The 23,526-nt window shown below is 40.2% G+C and overlaps 1 protein-coding gene across 1 annotated transcript in view; it reads right to left on the reverse strand.

Annotated features, from left to right (window-relative positions):
- The window catches only part of LOC122797061 (echinoderm microtubule-associated protein-like 6), a 3,800,753-nt gene that overhangs the window by 1,049,377 nt on the left and 2,727,850 nt on the right, over positions 1-23,526 (reverse strand). Inside the window, exon 29 of the mRNA XM_044065838.1 lies at positions 23,139-23,268. Within this exon, the coding sequence (XP_043921773.1) occupies positions 23,139-23,268 (130 nt within the window). The remainder of the gene's footprint in view (positions 1-23,138; positions 23,269-23,526) is intronic.

Below are 23,526 nucleotides of genomic sequence, written 5' to 3' on the forward strand. Positions count from 1 at the left end.
GCCATGTGTCCACAATGGTGAGGAAGTCCTTCTATGTGGCACAGCTTGTAAGTAACGGTATAGCATCCAGAGCCACAGAAGCTACAGTTCCACTGTACTCAGCCCTTATCAAACCAATAATCAAGTACAATGTACCTTTTTGCATGTAGTTGACTAGGAACTTATAACAGCTGGAGTGACCTCAGAGGTTCCTCACAAAGAAAATATAGGGTGTAAACCACGTCTTATGCTGATAGACTGATAGCCCTATCCCTTTACTCTGTCTCTTACCGACTGTTAAGGGGTGACCCATGCCTAACCTACAAGGCACCCACAAATCCAGCCCTAATGGACATTTTGCACATTCAGAAGACTAGCAGCACAAGGGTCACCCAGTCTAGGGAACTAAACTTGGTCTGTGACTCAAACAAAACACGTTGAAGATACAGATATGTATCTCAGAGATTATTCCACCTCTGGAAAAGGCTTCCTATTCATGTTAAGGTGAGTTCCTCTATGGCCCTCTTCAAATGCAGTTTGGATCAGGGGAATCATAAATTCACTCCTTGGATGGTGCCTATATCCCTTATGAACAGAGGCATTCTGTAAAACACTCAAAGGCGTAGGCACAGAGCTAAGCCATCCTCAAACTCCCAAGGATCATAAATTGGGTAAAATTTGGGTAATATTGGCTAGGCCTGTAAGGGGCTCTTAAGCCACTAGTCTAGTAATCTCCTATGAACCTATAAACCTATCATCCAGGCAGTCAGTTGAAGTTGTTTGTGGTCTGGATGTATCACAAACTCCTGTTCTTGTGCCAGTAGATCCAGTCTGTGAGGAAGCTTGTGGTAACTGCCCAGGCCAATTCCAGAAGAAGGCAAACCATTGTTGTCCTGGTCAAACGGGAGTCACCACAATGATCTTGGGATATTTTTTCTGAATCTGCAGAAGTACCCTAGATATTGGTGGAAAGGGTGGAAGAGCATACAGGAACACTCTTGTTCAAGGAAAAAAAAAACATCGGTCTTCCACGTCCTCTTTCATAGAGTTCTGGAGCAGAAGTTTTCCAGCTGATTGTTCAGAAAGGACGCAAAAAGGTCTACTTCAGGATCTCCCCTCAGATGAATCATATCTTGGAAGATCCCCTGATCTAGTTTCCATTGGTGATGGTCTGCCTTTCTCTTGCTCATCTTGTCTGGCACACAATTTTGCTCTGATGGAATGTCAGATGGCTGTAGAGTGACATTGTGCTTTAAAGCTATATCCCATGCTAATATGTCTAGTCTGCCAGGGGGGGGGGTAAGACCTGGTTTCCCCTTTCCTGTTTATGTATCACATCACTGTGCTATGGTCTGTAACCATATGAAATGGTCCTGGGAACCAGAGGTGATTTAGAGAGTTGAGTGCCTATTTAATATGGGCAAGCATCTGTTTTATATCTATGTGCTTTTGTCTATCTTTTTATGTTCCAGATACCTTCTTTTTTTATCACTTTCTGACACAGCTCACCAAACAAATTCTGGGACATCTGTGGTAACTGAATGCTTTGGAGTGGAAGGAGGAAAGGAGAGACCTGGATTCAGGGATATTTGATGCCTTAACCAAGTGATCCCTCTTCTCACAAATTGAAGAAATGGAATCTGAAAAAATAACAGGTACTGGTGTTGGAAAGAAAGAGACTAGAGATAGAATTATATTTTTGTCATGTGGAGTCTTGCCAGAGGAATCATGAGAATCACAGATGCCGTGAAACTCAGAATTTTGAGGTATTCTCTTGCAGTGACTGAAGTCTGAGTGAAAATAGTAATGTCTTTCGTCTTTTCCCAGTTAGGTGTGGCCACAGTGAAACTCCGGCCCGCTAATGATTGGCAGTGGATTTTTACGGTGCCAAGTTGCCAGCCCGACGCCCAACCTTCAAGGAAGGCACACCCATTCACACTTGCACATACCTGCATATCTTTAACGTCACTCGACCGCGGGGAGGACATGCAGACTCCACACAAACGGATCTCCAGCTGAGAATCGAACGGGAGAACCTCTTGCTGTGAGGCAACAATGTTAACCGCTGCACCACCGTGGCCCTAAGTGAAAATACATCTAAATATAGATCTATTTTTTTCTGTGGAAGAAAATCTCTTTGCAGTGAGGTATCTAACAGACATCCAGGGACCACAATCCTATTTGAAAGAGTCAACAATTACTTTTTGAATGTTCTCTTGGAATCCCAGCCTGCATAGGAAATCTCTTACCCAAGTGAGAGATTCCTGGCAATTTAAAAAAAAAACTCTGCAAAGATAAGTCACCTAAATATGGAAAAATGTGGATACCCTGTAAACTACAATGGGTTATAAAAGGAGCTAGACACTTTATGAGCACTTGGAGCAGTGGACAGCCCAAAGGGTAAGGCAGAGAACTGATAATTTATTTACATTTATTATGTAAATTTTGTATAACTGCCTTCTACTCATTCTGTAAAATGGAACATTTCCCCCAGGCCACTGCTGAAAATGGGAATTGTATCCAGTCAGACTTTCCCAATAATTAAAACCAACAAATAAATAAATACATACAAATAAATAATGAGATCCAGTCAAATAAAACCTTAAGAAAAGTTTGACATCTGGATGAATAGGAATGTGATGATAAGCATCTCTTAAGTATAAGGTTACCAAAAATCTCATATGAGGAATAAAGGGTAACAGGTTGTAAAGTGAAAGCATTTTGAACTTGGGCACTATCATATACTGGTTTAGGAAAGAAAGGTGCAGAACTGGTCTTCATACGTTTTCTTTCTTTGGCAACATAAATAGTCTTGAATGAAAACTTTTTTCCCCAACGCTGAAGTGGAAACTGTTTCTGTTACCCCTGAGAGAGCATGTACTGTAATACATGAGGGAACAGAGGGGGTTCATCTGGTGGATGTGGAGTAATTCCCTAGAAAGGATGAATTTCTTCCCACTGCCATATGTGACCTTGCTGAATCAGTCTCAGAACCCAATTGTCTGAAACAATATGTGGACAAAGAGGGGGGAAGCTGCTTCTATCATTCCCTGGGGCAACATGTACTGAAAGACAGGGTGAAATAAAGGAGTCTGGTCTGGTGGATGAGGAATGATCCCCTGGAAGGGAAGGATGTCCTCCCACTGCCATCTATAACGATGAATGATCCTCAGAGCCTATTTGTCTGAGATTGTTGTCAAAGAGAAAAGTGGAGATTCAGACTTTCTGGAATGGATAAGGGAATGCCATGGTGAGGGGGTGGGAGGGACAGAGACCCTTATATGGTCATTCTGCCTTATTTGATTGTCATTTGTTTTGGGTGGCTCCTGTTGGAACCTCCTTGCCATTGTTTTGTAAATGCCTGCTTGCCAGAATTTTGCTGAGACTGTTTACTTTGCTTCTTGCCAAAAATGGACAAAGAAGCAGAAAATCACTTGGAAAATTTGGAGAAGGGCAGCTAAAAAATCTGAGATACTCCCTGTATTAGCTTAACCCTGTAATCACATTTTGATAACATCTGCAGCACAGGCATGAATAATAAAAAAAAATAAATCTCTGTCCAAAGGAGAATTTAAAATCTCATTTTATGCATTTTCTGTGTGTTTCTGAGTATGTTGCCAGGCAAATCTCCTCAACAATCATAAACACACTTTAAACAATGAGTATGAATGACCAGAGAAACTGAAGAAATGAAACCACACAAAGTGAATTTTCCTTACAGGAGGGAACTGCAGATAAATCATTCCTAAAACTTTCACAATTGGTTAGAATAAACGTTAGCATATGAGCCTGACAATTCAAAATTAAAAAAAAATTAAAGTTGCAGAAGCATATACTTTTCCCCCAAACTTATCAATTCTTTTACCATCCTTGTCAGAAGAGGAAGGATTCGAATTAACAAAGTGTTTGGCAGCTGCTGGATTGACTAAAGCTATAACTTCTGGGTCAGATCTGGGATGAGTGTATACAAATTTGAAAGACTGTACATTCTATCTGCTTTCTTAGATGCTGCACACTAGCTATCAGGAAATCACAGGCTGTGACAAACATCCTCTAGTGCTGAAGGCACTGATGGAAGAGGAGGAGGTTCTGGGGTTTCTATTTGTAACAGTTCACAGTATTTTCTAAGGGACTGAGAAACTGCAGTGTTCTCCCACTGAAAGCACTATCACATTCTGGAAATAGTCTCACAGAAAGAGAATCTTTGACTGGGAGATTCAGATAACATGCTCTCCTCGGAGTTTGAATCAGAAATCTGAGGAGAAGAACCTGTATCTGTCTCATCAAATTCCTCTCCAGTAATCAATTTCTTGAATCTCTTTAGGAAAAGATGAATGTCTTTTTCTTTTACCAGAACCACCTAATAAGAAGGGTCAATAGCATGTAAAAGACCCTGAGCCAGACTTAATAAACTACTCATGTCCAGTGAAAATGGTATAGGATAGGATACGTGCTTAGTTTTCTGTTTCTTTTTGACAAGAAAGTTTGGGGCAAACAGGATTATTACTGGCAGCAACAGCTTTCCAGGGATGGCCACAACATTCTGGCTAAGCAGGGGCACCTCTCTTCCCCTTCTCCCAAAATCAACAAAAGTAGCTCTCCCTTGCCCACTGAGGGTACCACAAAAGCCACACAGGATGTGGCTAGCCTTCAGTCCATAGCAGCTGTATGGATAACACCAGAGGGATTCAGGGAAAAAGATGAGTGGTCTGAGAAACCAACTTTGGCCACAGCAAAGTCACCCACCTGCAGTTGAGGCAAACTGTCTGCTGTAGTGGCAAAGGCTGTTTAGTTAACTTCCTCTTTTTGTGGTTGGAATAAGGACCAACCATGGGACTGTTTGTTTGTTCCACTGTGAAGCTGAAAAAGGTGCTTGTTTCAAAGGGGCAACTAGGCAGCACAAGCTGGTAAAATTTAAAAAGTAACTTTCCCCAGTAAAAACATAGTAAAAAGCACTCTAATAGACTATACCAACCCCAAAAAGTAATTTAAACATAGTTTATCCACAGAAGAAAAAACAGTTTTAGAATGTTTTACTTTTAAACTGTCAGAAACTAAGATATGCTACCAGTTATTTCACTCCTATCAACATCTTTCTAAAATCTCTACTCTTCTCTGTCTTTACTCCCTCATCTACTGCTTCCTTTATCAGTTTCTCAAATCTTTCTTGAAAAATAGACGTCATTTTATAGCCCACAATGCACATTGTCATAGGTCTCCATTTCTTTAGCTTTTTATCTTTAGCCACATAAGTTATATAACCATGTGCATATTCCTTCTTCCTTTATATCAAATACTAACAATTCATTTAAAGCTTCTAGAAAATTCTACTTTTCTATTAAAACCAGTTTATTGTAAAGCCAATAATCCATTCCAATCTTTCATGGCATTGAATCCACCTTCCCCTTTACAATTTTTTTGTAATTTTTCCACAGATATTTTACTTTGTAAGGCATATTGACGTCATCACTTACTCTCTTTAAATTCCATTCAAATTCTACTTCCGTTTTTTTTGTTATCCTCTTTATATATTTTCTTGTTGTCTAATTACTTTTCAACATGCATCTTCTACTTTTAAACTAGAAATCATACTTTTCAACTTCTTCGCTCATTAACTCCAGACAAAACCAAAACAATGGGAGTAAAAAGCTCCATATCAGGTACAATTTTAAACATTACACAATTCACTTATAAAAATGTAACAGAAAACAAGTTTTGTATGAATGTGCATTTCCTGAACAAATAGACTTATGACACTCTAATATGTAACATTATTGACTGACTGTAATCTTCACTGTTTTACCAGAAAATCAAAAATGTTATGAGGGTAGAGTAAAAATATGAAGCAAAATAAGGATCTTCAATAAAATCAGAAACATATGAGAAAATTGCTTCTAGCACACTCCCTATTGAAATGTTGGCACTCAAAATGCCAAGTGCAGACAAGCCAGAAAAAAAAAGACTGAAAACACAGAAGAGCCAATCCTGAAACTTTATTTTCTCCTTTAAATCCCCCACACCTCAAACATATACATACCAACTCTGAGATCCCATACCACGGAAATTAGGGAATATTCTGAGAAATGACATTTTGGACTTAGAATATATAAGTCCATTCTTTCCACCATTCAGTCTCCATATTTCAGTACTCAGTCTAGTGGGCCTGACATTTCAAATGGTTACCCTTCTAGTATCATATTCTCATATCAATCCAGTTGACTTAAATAGGGCTTTACTTTCTCTAGCTTTGTATCAGTCAATAATACTTATTTTATCGAAAACCACTTAAGGAAGGATGTAACAACCTAAAAGCACAAAAACACCACCAAAAAACATAACTTAGGAGGGACACTTAAATGATCAATCACCAAGAAAGGCACCAGTCGAGTCAAGGTACAAAAACAAATTTAATTGAGCGCTTTCATTTCAGACATGAAGCTTCATCAGAATAACTAAAATGCACAACAACTCAATTTAAGCTAATGACATCATAGATTATATGACATATGAATAAAAAACGCACTGAAAGACCAATATTAAAAACATTCTATTAACCATAAAAAGACTATAAATATAAAAAAACACAGCCTAAATCAAACATCATATAAGCCCTAAAGATTTTAGTTTAAATACACCAGTACTGGAAATTCTATCATTTAAACCAGGATTAATTTCAGCATTTGTTTTTATCTGCCAGAATGATTTATGAACCTCCAAAAGAAAGTTCCACAACGCCACCCACTGGGCTAGGACATGAAGTTTCTACACCAAAAAAACAAAAAATATTGCTCAGAAAATTCAGAAATGTGTTTGGTCAAGGCATTATTAGGATCGTTCTTCTCAATACTTTATATGTGTTCCCATATCCTATCCTTAAATGCCCGTTTAGTTTTCCCAATGTAGAAACAATCACATTGCTGGTAAATAGCTACATATACAATACCCTTGGAATAACAGTTGCAATAAAAATTAAGGCTAATAGTGATTACCCACAGTAATAACATCAGTATTCAACATCTACTTACAAAAGTTGCAACAACCACATTAAGCATCCCCCATTTACCTCAGTTATAATATTGTCCAACATTATCTTGCTCAAACAACCTAAGACATACTCCCCTTCACACTGTAAACAAACAAATATTGTGATAACTGGGCACTACCACAAATAATAAACTAAAAATATCAGCAAAAATATAGAAGATGTACAGATAAATATATAGGAAAAGTACACAATAAGCAATTTTATAGAGAATTGGGAAACAAGGCAAAAGGAATTGAAATACCACCAAAAAGAAGAAATAGATACATTTAAGAGAAATATCTATGAAGATCCTGTGGAACATAACAAAGATGCTAAACGATCAGAAGAAGTAAAAGAAAGAATAAGAAGTTCAAATGTACAGGATATAAAATGGGATGAAGTAATGGCCAGACAGATTGAAACAAAGTTAAGAAAAGCTCCTAATTGGAAAACTCAAGCCCTGGTGCAGTACCTAACTTCTGACTAAAAGTATTAACATCTATGCATGAAGATTTAGCCATGAGTAAGAACTATTTATATGCAAACCCTGAACAGACACCAACCAACATGGATAACAACAGGAAAAACAATAACCTGCAAGCTATCCTAAAAACTATAGACCAATAACTTGCCTTCCAACGATGTACAAACTATGCACTGCAATTGATGCCGACAGAGTTTATACTCATTTAGAAGAAATTTCAATCATGGCAATAAAACAAAAGGGTAATAAAAGTAACTCATATGGAACAAGGGACCACTTGTTATTAAATAAGGTCATAATGAAGAACTGTAAAAAGGGGGAGAATCTAAGTATGGCATGGACAGACTACAAAAAGCATTTTCCAGTATCCCACATTCATTAATAAAAGAGTGCTTAACAATGTTTAAGATACACCCTATAATGATCAATTACATTACAGAGACCATGAAACAGTGACAGACCACTTTGCAGTTAAGCCATGATAAAGGACAAAATATTATTCTAGAGATAAAAATTCAATGGGGGAATGTTCCAGGGTGACTCTTTGTTACAGCTGCTCTTTTGTCTTGCCCTTAACCCCTTAAGCTGTCTACTTAACAGATTAGTTCAGGGTTACAATTTGGCTCCCATAAAACAACAAAGTGTAAAAACATCTCATCTTCTTTTTATGGATAAAGAAAAAAGAAGCAGCAACCAGGCTCAGAAACGTCCATACATTTTATTACAAATTGAGCACTTTCATCCCAGTACTTAGGACTCCATCTCCATCAGACTGCCATGTCTGAGTGAAAGCACACTTACATACTGGTTAATTATGGCCAATTATCCATTTGTAATTAGATCAGGTGGTTTTATGACAGTATATAAATGTGCTTTCACTCAGACATGGCATTCTGATGAAGTCCTAACTACTGGGACAAATGTGCTCAAATTGTAACGAAGTGTGCTGAAGTTTTTGAGCCTGATTGCAGCTTCATTTTTATTTTTCAGTTTGTGTCATATTCTTGGTTCTTGGTTTTGCTTCTTTTTATAGATGATTTCAAACTGTATAGTTCATCAGATGAGGAACTGAAAGCACAACTGCAAATGGTCAAAACGTTTTCAGATGATATAAGAATGGCATGTGGTCATGATAAATGCGCAAAAACAACTTTTAAAGCAGGAAAGCTACAGCACCAAGAAAACATCAGCCTGGAACAGGAATGTGATATAACAGAACTTGAGCAAGAGGGAGTGTATAATGTATTTGGAAATTGATGAAGGAACAACAATAGAACATGAACAAATGTGAATAACACTTGGTAAGGAATATTTAGAAAACTAAAATTAATACTGAAAACAATGCTGACATCTAGGAACAAAGTCCAAGCTATAAACCAATTTGCTCTTCCTGTCCTAACTTACAGTTCTGGATTGATTGATTGGCCCCAAAAGGTGTTGGATCAGCATGACAAGCAACAAGAAGGATGCTTCACGCTCATCAAATGATTTATAAAAATCAGTGTATACCAAGACTATATATTCCCCATTCTGAAGGAGGTATGGACATCATCAAAACTGATTACATACACAGATCTGCAATTGTAGGACTGTATACATATTTGCTGACCTCACAAGGCCCAAATGTAGTGAAAGTTTTAAAATATGAGGAGAATAAGTCTAAGATAACTTCCCTGCTTAATCTAGCAGAAGCATGTCAGTGTCAAAGTGGGAATGGAAATCAAACCAGATGCAGGTAAAAAAACAGGCAGCACCTGAATAAGCCAAAAAAACAAAGAATATAAGGTGAAGGATCAGATGAGAAGGCAGGAAATGTGGAAAATGCATAAATATAGTCGCCAATTAAAGAAAACCATTGAATCAACCTCATGTTGATCAGGACCGAATGCAGGAATGGTTAAGGAGAGATGAATTTAAACCAAAAGATTAAAGGTTAATATTGGTGGCCCAGGGTAGTGGACTACATACACGTTGGTTTAGAAAGTCCATTGAACATGTGGGAGAAACAGACAAATGTAGGTTTTATAAAACAGAATAGGAAACAGTTGCACATCTTGTTGCTGGTTGTGACAGGCATATAATGGCAGAAGGACTGTAGGCTAAAAGGCATACCAATCTGACAAGACTGTTGCATTGGGGATTGTGCAAACATTATAATACAGAAGTAGTTGAAAAACACTGGAAACATGAGCCACAGAGCATTACAGAAACTGATGAAGTTTATATGACATAGGATCACCCATTACCAACAGTTCTAAAAACAGATAAAAGAAAACCAGATATAGTAGTCCATGAAAAGAAGACAAAAGTAGCATTCATTAATGAAATTGTTACGCTCAGTTACTATAGTGTATAACACACAGAGAGACATAAAGTCATAAAATACCAGGATTTGCAGGCAGAAACAAGGTAATGTGGAAGAAACATACCCAGATAGTTCCAGTACTAGTAGGAGAACGGGGTCTTAGAAAAAAGAATTGACAATTCCGTATGAACTGCAGAAGGAGTCATTACTGGGTACATTGCGGATGCTGTGCAGAGCACTTTTGGCTGACATCAAAGACTGAAACAATACTAATTTCATGAAGTTTAATTATATTTTGACTTAGGAATGGAGTCCATTCCTGTCATGACAGAGACTTGGAGAAATTAAAGAAAGTAAACAAAGAGGAAACCCCCAACATTTCCTCTACATTGTCTAAATGACTAAAACATCCCAGTTTCTTTGAAGGATATTCTTAATATCTATGAAATCCATGCTATAAGTAGTAATAAAGGCTATCACCCAAGTCTTAAATGGTTCCTATTATGAAATCGAAGAGGCTGAACATCGAACGGCTTTAACGTCGGAAACACTGTTCAATGATGTGCTTTTTGTGAGATCGCGGTACAGTGAAGACTGGAAAATTTGCCCTTTCCTCACTATAGTGTGATCTCGTAATTGGTGTATATAATTAGCGGGGGTGTGGGGAGGCAGCCCCCCACAAGAGCATCTTCGAGGTTTGGCATTTTCTGCCTTTAAGCCATTCAATTTTAGGTCTTTTTGATGTTATAATATATAGACCCTTCTTAAATGGAGGTTGCTTGATAACATCACAGCTGTATATATTCCCCAAAAGAGGGGTTTATGCACTAAGTTCCTTCTTGGAAATCACCTCATTTAAATATCAGTAAGTAACTTTTGAGCATACCCTCTTCTTAAAACATAATCATTAATTTTTCACATTCTAGTAAGAAATCTGAAAATTCAAACACCATCTTAGCAGCCCTAAACAATTGTCCTTTTACCGCTGCTTTTTTTCTGGTGTAGAGGATGGCCGCTGGTAAAGTGTACAGAGGAATCTGAATATGTGGGTTTCGTGACATTAGATCTGTCCTTAGTTAACTCAATATCAAGTAAATGTAGGATTTCACCAGAAACTGAGTGTGTAAATTCAAAGAAGGAATTAGTATTGTTAATATAATTTTAAAAAATCCAGTATCCCATCCTGGTGGTCAGTCCAAAAAATACAGATGTCATCTAAATATCTAGTCTAAAAGGACCAACTGTTGTTAAACTCAGAATTTAAAATATATTTCTTCTCCCACATTGCTATAACAATATTGGCAAAAATGAGGGCACAGGATGAACCCATGGCTACTTCTTCTTCTTCTCTATAAACCACACCATCAAAATAAATACAATTATTTGTCAAAACTATGTTCAGCAAAGTCACAGTAACATTAATTTCTCTCCCACTTAAATCATTATTTTCAATGAGAAATTCAAACAGTCAATCAATCCCTTGCTGATGTGGTTGTTGTTGTCTGTCTTTCGGCTTTTCCCGGTTAGGGGTCACCACAGCGGAACTCTAGTCCGCTAATGAATGGCAGTAGACTTTCACAAATGCCGAGGTGCCAGCTTGACATTTAACCTTCAATGAAGGCATGTCCATTTACGCATGTCTTTCAAACGCCCACCGAATTGCTGGGAGGACATGCAGACTCCACACAGAAGGCACTTCCTGCACTCCAGCCGAGAATCGAACGGGAGAACCTCTTGCTGTGAGGCAACAATGCTACCACTGAAAAACCGCGGACATGATATAAATGAAAATAAGTCTTTGACATCTATTGTCAAAAAAAAAAAGAAGTTATGTCTTACCATAACATTCCATCTGTGTTGTTGATCTTCATTCATTCATTACAGATGGGTTATCGGTTCCGTCCTCGGAACCGAGCTGGCCAAATATCAAGCTCACATTAGCCAAAAACTCTCAAGCCAAGGTCCTACCCAGAATGCTCTGCTCCCTGTTACCTCAGATCAAATTTGCAAGTTGATAGATAAAAGTAGAGGCTACCTCTGGTCATAGGGAGTATATGAGATCAACCAGGAACCTCCGGATGGGGGATGGAGAGTGGGAAGTAATGAATGAACTAAGATCAACAACACAGATGGAGCATTATGGTAAGGCATAACTTCTTTATCTGATGTTGTTAATCTTCATTCACTCCTTACTGATGGGACAGAGTCCCCAGCTACCTGTATCCCTGGGTGGCCCTCATGGAAGGACATTCCTGAGCACCATGGTGCCAAAAGAAGCTCTACCTCTGGAGACCAAGTCCAATTTGTAATGAAGAATAAAGGTATGAGGTTAGGCCCAAGTCCCAGCTGAGCAAATATCTTTGAGGGAAGCCTTAGCATGGAAAGCTGCTGAAGTTGCCCTAGATCTTGTAGAATGTGCTTTCACTCTGTGAGGCAAAGTGACGTTTTTGTTGTAGATAAAGTAATACAATTTCTCAACCATGAACCCAATGTAACTTTTGAGACAGGATGACCTTGTCTAGATCCAGAAAAGGCCAGAAGCAGTTGGCCTGATTTATGGGTAGATTTTGTACTGCCCAGATAAAAATGTAATTGTCTATGAACATCCAAGGAGTGCAGGCAATACTCTTCCTTGTTAGAGTGGTCAGGAAAGAAAACCGGGAGATCAATAGATTGGTTGATAGACCGCTCTGACACCACTTTTGGTAAAAAGGAAGAATTCATTCTCAATGATACCCTATCATTATGGAAGATAAGATAGGGAGGTTTAATGCATAAGGCTTGAAGTTTTGACAGGCATCTGGCTGATGTGACAGCAATCAGAAACAACATTTTCCAAGAGAGAGATTTCACATCACATGTAGATGCAGGTTCAAAGTGGGGGGCTGTTAGAGCTTACAGAACCAATGCCAAATCCCAAGGTTGTACTGGTTCTCTAAAGGGAGGTTTTAGGTGGACAACCCCCTTCAAGAAAGTTTTACAGAGTCTATGTGACATAAGTGAAGAATCTTGAAAACCAATGTGGAAATTTGAGATGGCAGCTAAATGCACACGAACAGTAGAGGCAGACACCCTAGAGTGAAAAAGATGTGATAAGTAATCCAAAACCACTGAAACTGGGGCTGACAATGGGTCTAATTGTTTATTCTCTGCCCATAGCGAGAACCTTTTCCATTTATTAAGATAGATTAGTCTGGTGGCCGATTTATGAGAAGCAATAAGAATATTGCTCACAGAGGATGAAAGGTTTTCTGCCTGGCAATTATTAGAAGTCGAGAAACCATGCTGTCAGTTTCAGGGTTGTTAGACTGGGGTGACTCAGACCCTGCGAATGGGAGATCAACATTGGGGATGGATTCAGGATCCTCGGTTGATCCAGCAGGTGAGGCCAAAGAAAGGGAAACCAGACTTGTCAAGGCTAATATGGAGCAATGAGGATCACTTTGCTCTTCAACTGTCATGCTTTCTTCAGAAATTGGGAGATGAGGGGAAGAGGAGGATAAGCATAAAGTAGATCCGAGGGCGAAGCATGGAGTAGAGCGTCTCGGCGACTGCCCCTGAGAGGGGATCAGGGCAAAACAGTTTCTGCACTTGTAGTTGGTTGGAGAGGCAAATAGGTCGTAGCAAGGCTGGCCCCAGTGGTTGAAGATTCTTGCCGCTATCATAGGATTGAGGGACCACTTGTGAGGTTGCAGAATGCATCTGCTCAATTTGTCCACTATCACATTGGAGCTCCCGGGAATGTGCATTGCAATTAGAAAGCGGTTGGAAGCTATCACCCACTGTCATATTCTCAAGCCCTCTCAGCATAACTGGTAAGATCTAGTGCCCCCTTGTTTGTTGATATACCAGACCATTGATATGTTGTCTGACTGAACTGCAATAGTCCCTGACGGAAGGATATGGAATGAAATGCTTGCAGCGCTAGTAGCACCGCCCTCAGTTCAAGGACATTGATATGCAAAAGGGTCTCTGTCTCTGACAAGGTGCCTTGGACCGAGTTTCCCTGACATAGCCCCCCCGCACCCCATCAGGGAGGCATCTGTGGTCACCGTGGCTATCGGTTGATGGGGCTGAAGGGGCGAGACCATTGTTGGGGATTTTGAGACATCAGAACATAAAACAGGGACCAGCACTTGACTCCGTGGAACACAACCAGCCACAACGAATTAACCTAGGTTTCGTCTTTAATCAGACTTCTTCAGAATACAAATTTGTATTCTGAAGAAGTCTGATTAAAGACGAAACCTAGGTTAATTCGTTGTGGCTGGTTGTGTTCCACGGAGTCAAGTGCTGGTCCCTGTTTTATGTTCTGGTGGACTTGTTCTTTGTTGTAATGATTTTGAGACATCCACCAGTGTAAATCTTGCTTGCATCTCTGAGTTACACTTATGTGAAAAGACAAAATATGTTGTAGAGGGTACCACTCAGTGAGAAGTAACCACTGAAGGAGCCTCATGTGGAATCTGGCTAGAAGAGCAATGGTGATCGATTCTGCCATTGACCCCAAGAGTTGGAGTATAGATCAAGCGGGAGATTTGTGGTAATAGAGCAGTGACTGAACCTGTTGCCTTATTCTTTGAAGCCTGTAGTCTGGAAGAGATGCTGTGCAATTTCTCATGTCCAACAATACCCTGATGACTTCCAATGACTGAGCTGGGGTCGTGTTGGACTTCTCCCAGTTTATAGTAATTCCCAGGCATTATGCTATGAGGAGAGCGTAGTGCAGGGCTTCTTCCAGTAGACGCTTGGTGAGGGTGGTGAAGGGCCAATCGTCTAAATATGGAAACGCCTGGAATCCTTGAAGTTGCAAGTGAGCGATAACCACTGCCATGCATTTGGTGAACACTCTGGGGGTTGTAGAGAGACCAAAGGGCAAAGCTTGAAATTAGTAGTGACTGGCTCCTATGTGGAAGTGGAAGTATCTTCTTGAGCATTTGTCCATTTTTATGTGGTAATATGCATCTTGAAGATCTACAGAGCACATTCAATCGTCTTCTTCCAGGAGAGGAAGGACAGACTAAACCGTAACCATCCAGAATTTCTCTATTTTTACAAATTTGTTCAGTGTGCTGAGATCCAGAATTGGTCTCCAGTCCCCTGTCTTTTTTGGCACCAAAAAGAACCTTGAGTAAAAACCGGATCCTATCTGGTCTGGGGGAATCATCTGGGTGACTCATTTTTGTAGCAGCTTTTGAATTTTGTGTGCCGCTGACTGGGTGGAACATCAGGTAATACACTGGATGAGGTTGGACAAAGATGGAAGGGGATGTGATAGCCTCTGGATATTATCCATTGTACCCAAGAGTCGGTGGTTATATTTCGCCAGACAGCAGGGTACAAGGAAAAATGATCCCCAACTGCTTCCAGAGGTGAGCCATCGGGAAACGCTTCAGGAGAGTTGATAGAGTTGGCCAGGGAACAAATCTCTGGAACCCCGGTTTCGCAGACCTGCTCTGCCCCGAAAGGGGCGTCTTCCATTGGAGTTTCCCCCTCTGCCTCTAGGGGAGAACTTGGCACGTGCATCATGGAAAGAGCCCTGTGATTTTCTGTGCCACATCTTCCCACTCCTCTGATTTCTAGAGTAGAATTGTTGAGGAGTGGAGTGTCTGACACCAACAGCAGATAGGGTCTTGCCATCTTGTTTGCACTTTGCCAGCATATCTTTCACTTTAGGGTCAAACAAAGAAGCGGCCTCGATGGGGGTGTTCATGAAGGAAGCCTTAAAGGAGTCCGCAAAGTCACAAAGGTGCATCCCGGTATGTTGTCTGGTGACAATACCCACGCCTGCTGCTCTAGCCGCTCCTTCCACTACATGAGAAATAAGACACATGGAAGAATTGGAAATGGACTCTAGGGTGGCTATCTGAGAAGCCACGTTGTCACGGACCTCATCAGAAACAGCTCCTGCCAAGGTTTCAGACAGCTGGTTGATAAGATCCCTCTGAAGCCTGGTAAAGTGTGCCATATAGTTCAAAGAACTTACGGCGAAGGTCGATGAAGCAGACACACGCTTCCCTAGTCTTTCTATTGCCTGGGACTACTTGTTGGGTGGATGGACAGTTTGTCTCTCTTCTGCCAAATCCTTCTTAGTTGCAGCTGCCAACACCATAGCATCTACTGGAAGACCTCGTGACCAATGTGGGTGCTCAGCTGGGGGCAATAATATTTTATCCGGTCTCCTTGGTATCACTTCCAGGGTGTCAGGAGCCTTCCATGTGGACTGGACGGTGAGCTGGATGAGCTCATTGGCCGGTGAGGTGACCCAGTAGGTAGGGGGCAGGGCACGAAAAGACTGCAGGAATACAGATTCCTCAGAGGAAGGATTAGAGGACTTCCAGTCACCCCTCTGTCTAAGGATCTCGAGGATGTCACCAAAGGACACCTCATCAGAGGGTGACCGTGGGGACCCTTCCCCATCATCAAAATCTGTATCTTCAGTCAACGACTCCTCAGTGGAGTCCATGTGCTTCTTCTTGCATGACGCTTTGCAAGGTACTTCCTCAGTGGGAGGTTCTGGGGAAGACTGCAAAGAGGGGGTCTCCTGAGGAGGAGAAACCTGAGGCCCTTGTGCCCGGTGTCCGGTGGCTGTGGCTTGTGATAGTTGCAGCACAGGGGGGGAGAGGACTCCAGCATGTGGGGTTTGCCAGCAGAGGCAAGCACCCTCTCCATGGCCTGGAAGGCTGGCCTGCCCAAGGAGGGATGGAAGCCCGGAACCAAGCATGACAACCTCGGAATCGGGGTCACACCCAGCCCCGATGAGCCAACCCCCAGACCAGGGGTCTCAAGAGGACTGTGAACCATGAGAGAGAGAGGATTCCTGGAGGGTGCCATAGAAAAAATTGGTGTGGAACCAGGAATGCCCTCCCTCACGGCACAGCCACTAGCCTGAGAAGAGCCCAATGCCCAGTGCACTGAGGGCCACAAGGATGACTCCAGTTCAAAAGTGAAATATACTATTTGAGTTGGAGGAAGGGAAGCTGCTGTCAGAGTAATAGGCTTCGAAACTTGGGTAAAAGCCGAAGTAGGAGTGTACGTTGGAGTTTGAAGAGATATACTGTCACCTGAAGGAGGGAACGTGGACGTCCAATGGGTGAGACAGATCTCTGGCCACAAACAACTGGTCAACAAGCCACAACACATCTTGCTCAGAGAGGCTCCTGGTTGACCTGACAGAAAGAGCTAATGGCGATTCTGGCAGAACATGTCGGTGCTGAAAATGTCTGCACCATGGAAGACAGAAACTTCATACTTGGAGCCGAAGGGGATTGTATCAACGGTGCTGAAGGGGACTGTACCTGCATGGATGGTGCCACTAAGGGCTGCAATGGAACTGTCGGAGCATAGTTGTCTGCACCAGGAACTCCGATGCTAGTGTTGATAAAGAAGACATGGCTGGAGCCAGAATCATTTGGGGCAGTGCTGTGCCTAAAGCCGCCAGGGTCACAGGTGGCAGCGCCGAAGTAGTAATCAATTTCACCTTCTTATGAGTTGACTCCCTATGATCTCCAAAGGGAGAAGAAGGGAGCAACCTCAATGAGGAAGAGGAAGAATGCCTCTTAAGAGGTTTAACAGGAGGGGGTGAGCCCTCTGACCCAGAAATAGCCTCAGAGAAAGGAGATTTAAGAAGACCTTTCAATGTTAATTTATTCTTCCTCTCATTAAGAATCCTGGTCAAAAAAATATTTACAAATCCCACACGGGAGATCCACAGTAAGGTGGGAGACATTCAGACAATAGACACATATGTCATGGCCATCGGAAAGCAGTAACTTATGGCCGCAATCCTTACACTGCTTAAAACCAATGCTACTTTTCTTATCCGACATAATGATGTGGAGAAGAAGAACAAAACCAAAAAGAAGAGGAAAGGCTACCCCCAAAAGGGTAAGAAGAAAAAAGGAAGGATTACCAACGATGGTAATGAAGAATTACCTCAGAGGTAAGAAAAGAGTAATATAGGGAAAAAGACTAAAGGGAGAGAGTCTAAAGTATACGACAGGGTAGGAAAATATTAGTAGAAACTATTTGAAAAACTTTACAAAAAGAATAATGTATAAAACTTTCAAAATATTAGACAATTAGCTGAGAGAGTGGGTTGACACGGCTGTACAGCAATGTGGCAAACGAGATCTGAGGAAACAGGGAGCAGAGCATTCTAGGTAGGACCTTGGCTCGAGAATTTTTGGCTGACACAAGCTTAATATTTGGCCGGCTCAGTTCTGAGGACAGAACCGATAACCCATCAGTAATGAATGAATGAAGATTAACGACATCAGATCAAAATGTTCTCATTGTATACATCGTTCAAGATTCATGTTAAGAAGTCCCAAGAGTCCTTGACTAAATATTCAAGTCCTTGAATGGTCAGGGGGAATGTTTTAGATACCTTTTGTCACTTTAGTTGCTATTAATCTGTTAAATTAAAAAAAATAATTTTCTTTAACAAAACTTTTATTAACCTGTTAAATTAAAAATATATTTTTAACAAAATTCTCCACATCTCTGTTTTGCAAAGCTTTTTCAAATCTGCTACACTTTTCTCTATATCATGTTTGTCTACACATGCCATTGTTTCCCTCTATATACTAATTTGTATTTTTTCTTGCATGTCAAGCACTATTTAGTTCAGTCATAATAACATTCTCTCATCCCTCTATGATCTTCATATAGCTTTCTCATTTCTAAGCCCAACAGTCCTAAAGTTGCACATACTCCTGTTGTCTTTTAATTTTTCCCCCAGTTTCATTATATTTTCTTCCTCTCCAAATACTCAGCTGAGTGTTATGTTAAGAAGTTGAAAAGCAGGGTATACAGAACAGTGGTATGACCTGTACTACTGTACAGTACAGAAACCTGGGCAGTAAAGGCAGAGCAGTTAAGGAAGCTAGAGGTGTATAGATGAAATGCCTGAGATGGATGGTGGGATACACACTGTGGGGCAGATGAAGAAATGAGAACATAACAAGAGAAGCTAAAATAGCTCCAATTGAAGAAAAGGTCAAAGATGACAGATTACAGTGGACTGGGCACATATGCAGAAAAGCAGAAGTCAGTCTGGTGAAGAATATTTGGGACAGACATGAAGAAGGCAAAAGGAAATGAGGGCATCTAGCAAACATGTGGATGGGCTGTGTGACAGAAGACCTGCAACAGTCAGGCATGAACGTCAAAGAAAGTAGGACAGTGGTACTGAACAGAGACAAATGGTGACAGCTGACGCAACACCCTGATTCCATATACAATATGGGAAAAAGGGTGTTGTAGATAATGACGATGATGTTATGTTATTAGTAAATCTAGCTGCTACAGTTATGCGATGCTTAACATCTAGGATAGATTCTATCCTGTAGAACGTTACGTGGCACGGACGTTAAGCAAACACCCTATACTTTGTATTGGGATTTGCTTAACATCCATCTGCACAATGGCTGACCATATTTACGTCTGCTTGTACAGTGTGGATGTAAATGCAGTCAAACGTTGTGTGGAAGGATGTTAAACGGTACACACTCATATACACAATCTACTTCCTTTAAAGTTTTGATCTCTAGTTTTTCCCTTTTGTCCAGTTAAAAAAAGACAAGTACTCAGTTCTCCTTTAGGTTCAAAGATTGTTATTGTCAGATGAGCGCTGTTTAGCTGACTTGAACTTAAAGGAGACAATAAAGATCTTTGAACTTGATGGAGACAATAAACATCTTTGAACTTAAAGGAGACAGTCAACTAAGCAGCGCTCAGCTGCCAAAAAGATCTCTGAACTTAAGTGAGAACTAAGTACTTGTCTTTTCTTTAACTGGATGAAAGGGAGAAGCTAGAGATCAAACCTCTTCATCCCAGACCAGGAGAAGCCACTACCACTCCAGGGAAACCAAAGGAATTACCAGACAAATAACAGGATAATCAAATCCAAAGACGACCACTTAAGTACTGAGGATCTCCCAACTATCAAGAAAGTTCACCCTCCTTTATTTTTGTTTACCTCAGCAACCGCTTGTAGGAGGCTGAGATTATACTTGCCAACTCAGATCTGAGACTGCACGTCACAGTTTTTATTAACCTTTAAAGTTTTGGTAAAAACATATAATCCATTTCTGTTTTCATATTTCTTCTTCTGTAAATATGTTACCTCTATTTATATTCCCCATTCAGTATTGCTTTTATAATTTCCTTGCATACTCTAGTATGCTTTCCTGCTTCTGATGTTGCAGTTAAAGTCACTTAAGAATAATCACTTTCTTATTCACTCCTATACTGTTCTTTAAATCTGTAAACAGTCTCTTTTTCCTTACAAGATGTGTATGCATATACAAACTAAACTCAATACTGTTCCTCTGATATCACAATCAACTTATGCCATCCTTCTTGGATTCATACTGTTCAAAATCTTTACTTCAGATATATTCATCATTATTGTTATTCCAAAGCTCTTGGCTACACTTTTACCTCCCCACTGACTCCTGAACTGTTCCCTTATTCTACAGGTAGAAATCTAATATCTAAAGGAGCAGATTAGCCAATTGTTTTTAAATCAGTGAAACAAAGTAAATCTCCTATCTACACTTTATATACTGCTGATGTTTACTGAAAGAATGGAGACATTACCCCTTTCCTTTTTTGTAACTGTCTGTCTCTCTCTACTTATGTCCCCTTTTTCCTGTCTCTCACTGTCCTTCCTCTAGATACAGCTTCATTCCTGCTTTCATTTTCATTAAGATCTTCTTATAGTACAGTAAATATATCTTCTTTTTCACAATTCAAAAGATCTTTCCTTTCTTTTGATAGTTACCCTTAATTCACTGAGCCTTCTCCAGAGTCTCTAAAGTCCCCTCCTTCCTGTTCAACCACATTTCTTAATGTATCACATCAAATCCACTTGTTTAACTACATTCACTTCTTTCTCTTTTTGTTACTAGCACTTTCTCACCATCTTCCTCTTCTCCACTGTCACAATCTTACCACTAATGTCCATCTTTTTCCACAATTCTTCCAGTATGGCTTACAAGTCCTGTTTGATCATATTACCTGCATCCTCTTTTAGTGCATTCATTAATCAAATGGCCATCCCCACTACAAAAATAACACATTTCATAGGTTCATAGGTAGGTACTAGGCTATTGGCCCTAGGGCCTTTATAAGCCTAGCCAAAAATGTACCCTGGCTTTCGCCACCCAAGAAAATTATTTTCCTGTGCTCCTGTCGAGCAGAGCCACAGAAGTGATCCCCGGGGTGAATTTCCTATTTCCCATCCAATCATCAAGACTTTTCTTGAAGAGTGCTAATGAGGAGCTCTGTTTGACATAGATAGGTAGTCTGTTCCAGACTACGGGAAGTCTCTGGGACAGGAATCTATCCCTCCAGCATGTTCTGTTTATTGTGGTGACAAGGTTTAGGTCCCTAGAGCATGTAGCTCGGAGGGATTGGGATTTATTTAAGTGGAGCATGCCCAAAAGCTCTGGGTTTGACATAGCTTTGTATGTTAGGCAGCGATCACCTCTGAGTAGGCGATATGCGATGGAGTAAAGCTAGAGTTTTTTGAGACGGTCTGCATAGGGCATCTGTTTGAGGCCAGTGATCCTCTTTGTGAGGTATTTCTGTGGCCTTTCCAGTTGTTGTAGATGTCTTGTGAGGTACATATCAAAAGGGGTGTTGTACTCTATAATGGGTCTAATGAGTGATGAGTAGAGGGGAACAATGACCTCTTTTTTTCTGGATGAGAAACCTTTTGTGATGAGGTGAGCCACGTAGAAGAATTTACTGACCACTGTGGCAATGTGATTATCAAAGGAGAGACTACTGTCCACCTGTGTCCCAAGGTCTCATCACATTTTCGGCGTTAAGTAGACTACCAGCTATGTGGTAGTTCATGTGAACAGACTTTTTACCAAAGGGGATGACAATACACTTTTTGGCATTGAGCTTCAGGCCATGATTTGACACCAGGCATCTGTCTCAGTGAGGCTTCAGACTATACACTGTTGTGCACTGTACCCCTAACCCCATTAACAGTAATACATAAAACACACTTATAACATTACTAATTCCCAGCAATGTAACCCACAATTCCTATGCCCCAATCCCTAAATTGTGTTAATCATAAACTTTGTTAATAATGTGAACTTCTTACCAAATATGTAAAAATAGCAATCAATATATTTTTCTGAAAGGATATCAGTCCTAAATGGTACCACAAAAGTCTCTTTTTTATCAGTGGTGTTACAGCTGAAAACACAAACTCATTCCAATGGGGCAGTGTCTTTTCTATCTGTTACTTGCATGATTTTTTGTTGTAAAGGAAACACTATAAAGTCACACTCCAAAAAAGATTCACTAACCGAATGCAAATAATTAATGTATATCTCAAGCTGTAAAGCCAAAAGGTTCAACAATTTTGTCCCAAATCGCATGCCTGTCCAAACTAGTCTTTTTTTATTTAATATCCTCATCTTTGGTCTTTTATTTTCACAAACTCATTGTATAAGTCTCTTCTTGGTTATTGCAACTGTCAGTGTGCAGCTCTTCCTTGCTGTTAACAAACATCTGACTACTTTCTCATTCTCTCTCTCTCTGCTCTATCCATGGTTTACATTCTGATCTGCATTCTTCATTCAGTATCTCATTTCCAGTGAACAACTGCCATTCACCTATGGAAAACACTGTTCAACTGCCTGGAACTACAGCAAGTCAGTATCATCTACAGACGCATTCTTATTTTTCAGTTTACACAATGTGTCATTAGCTAGCCCTCCTTCAGTTCTAACTGTTGCAGTACACCCTAACTTAAGATTGCTAACATACTACACACCGTTTCAATCAATATCACCACAGGTATATCTCCCAACACACTAACTCTTTCTTCATACATTTTTCACCTCTGGTCTTTTTTGAAAATAAGCCATAGGACTAACCCATTCAACAAAAATGTAAATAAATGAATAATTCAACAGACTTGATGAGTCATGACACTCCAGACATCAGTTGGCATGCATTTACTTAATCAACCAAAATACATTTATGATTTTTACAATATATATCCAACAGACTTCATTAGTGCTTACACAATGGAAGATCATGGGGATGCTGGAGGGTTGTAGTAGGCACTACTTAATGTAGTCACTATGAATATTGCAGAAACCAGTTTGCTAGCAAAGTGCACAATCTGACTACAGCACACTGTTCATATGGAGCTGGTTCAACCTTTACAGCAAGGTAATAAATGACATAACCATGCATATAATGCAAAAACAGCACCAAAATATAAAGCAATGCTATGTGTTAAGTGCAGTGGCAGGTACATAAAAATATACACTGTTACATGATTTTTGCTGAGAATAGGTACCAGTTACCTGCTGATAGATTTTGGACAACTCCTGCAGCAGCAGTATGAAAAATAATATCAGCACCATCACTGAGGTAATGAAGATTATTGCGACAGTCAAAGCCTCTGTATCCAAAAACATGCTCTAAGGCAAGTTCCTGTAAAGATAAAGAATGCAAATAACCACAACATTAATTTTTAAAAACAGTACTGAAACATACAAACACAAAATTACTTACCTTTAAATACTGTTTTTCACAACTACCCCTCTAACACCTTGGTCATAAAATCTTGGCCATAAAATCTTTGCTTTAACTACTAAGCAACATCTTCTTCTTCTTTCAGCTTTTCCCGGTTAGGGGTCGCCACACCGGATCACCTGTCTGCTCATGATTGGCAGTAGAGTTTTAGAGTGT

Source organism: Protopterus annectens, chromosome 3.part0 (genome assembly GCF_019279795.1).
Source record: "Protopterus annectens isolate FY-2018-M chromosome 3.part0, PAN1.0, whole genome shotgun sequence".
In the NCBI taxonomy this organism is placed as follows: Eukaryota; Metazoa; Chordata; order Ceratodontiformes; family Protopteridae; genus Protopterus; species Protopterus annectens.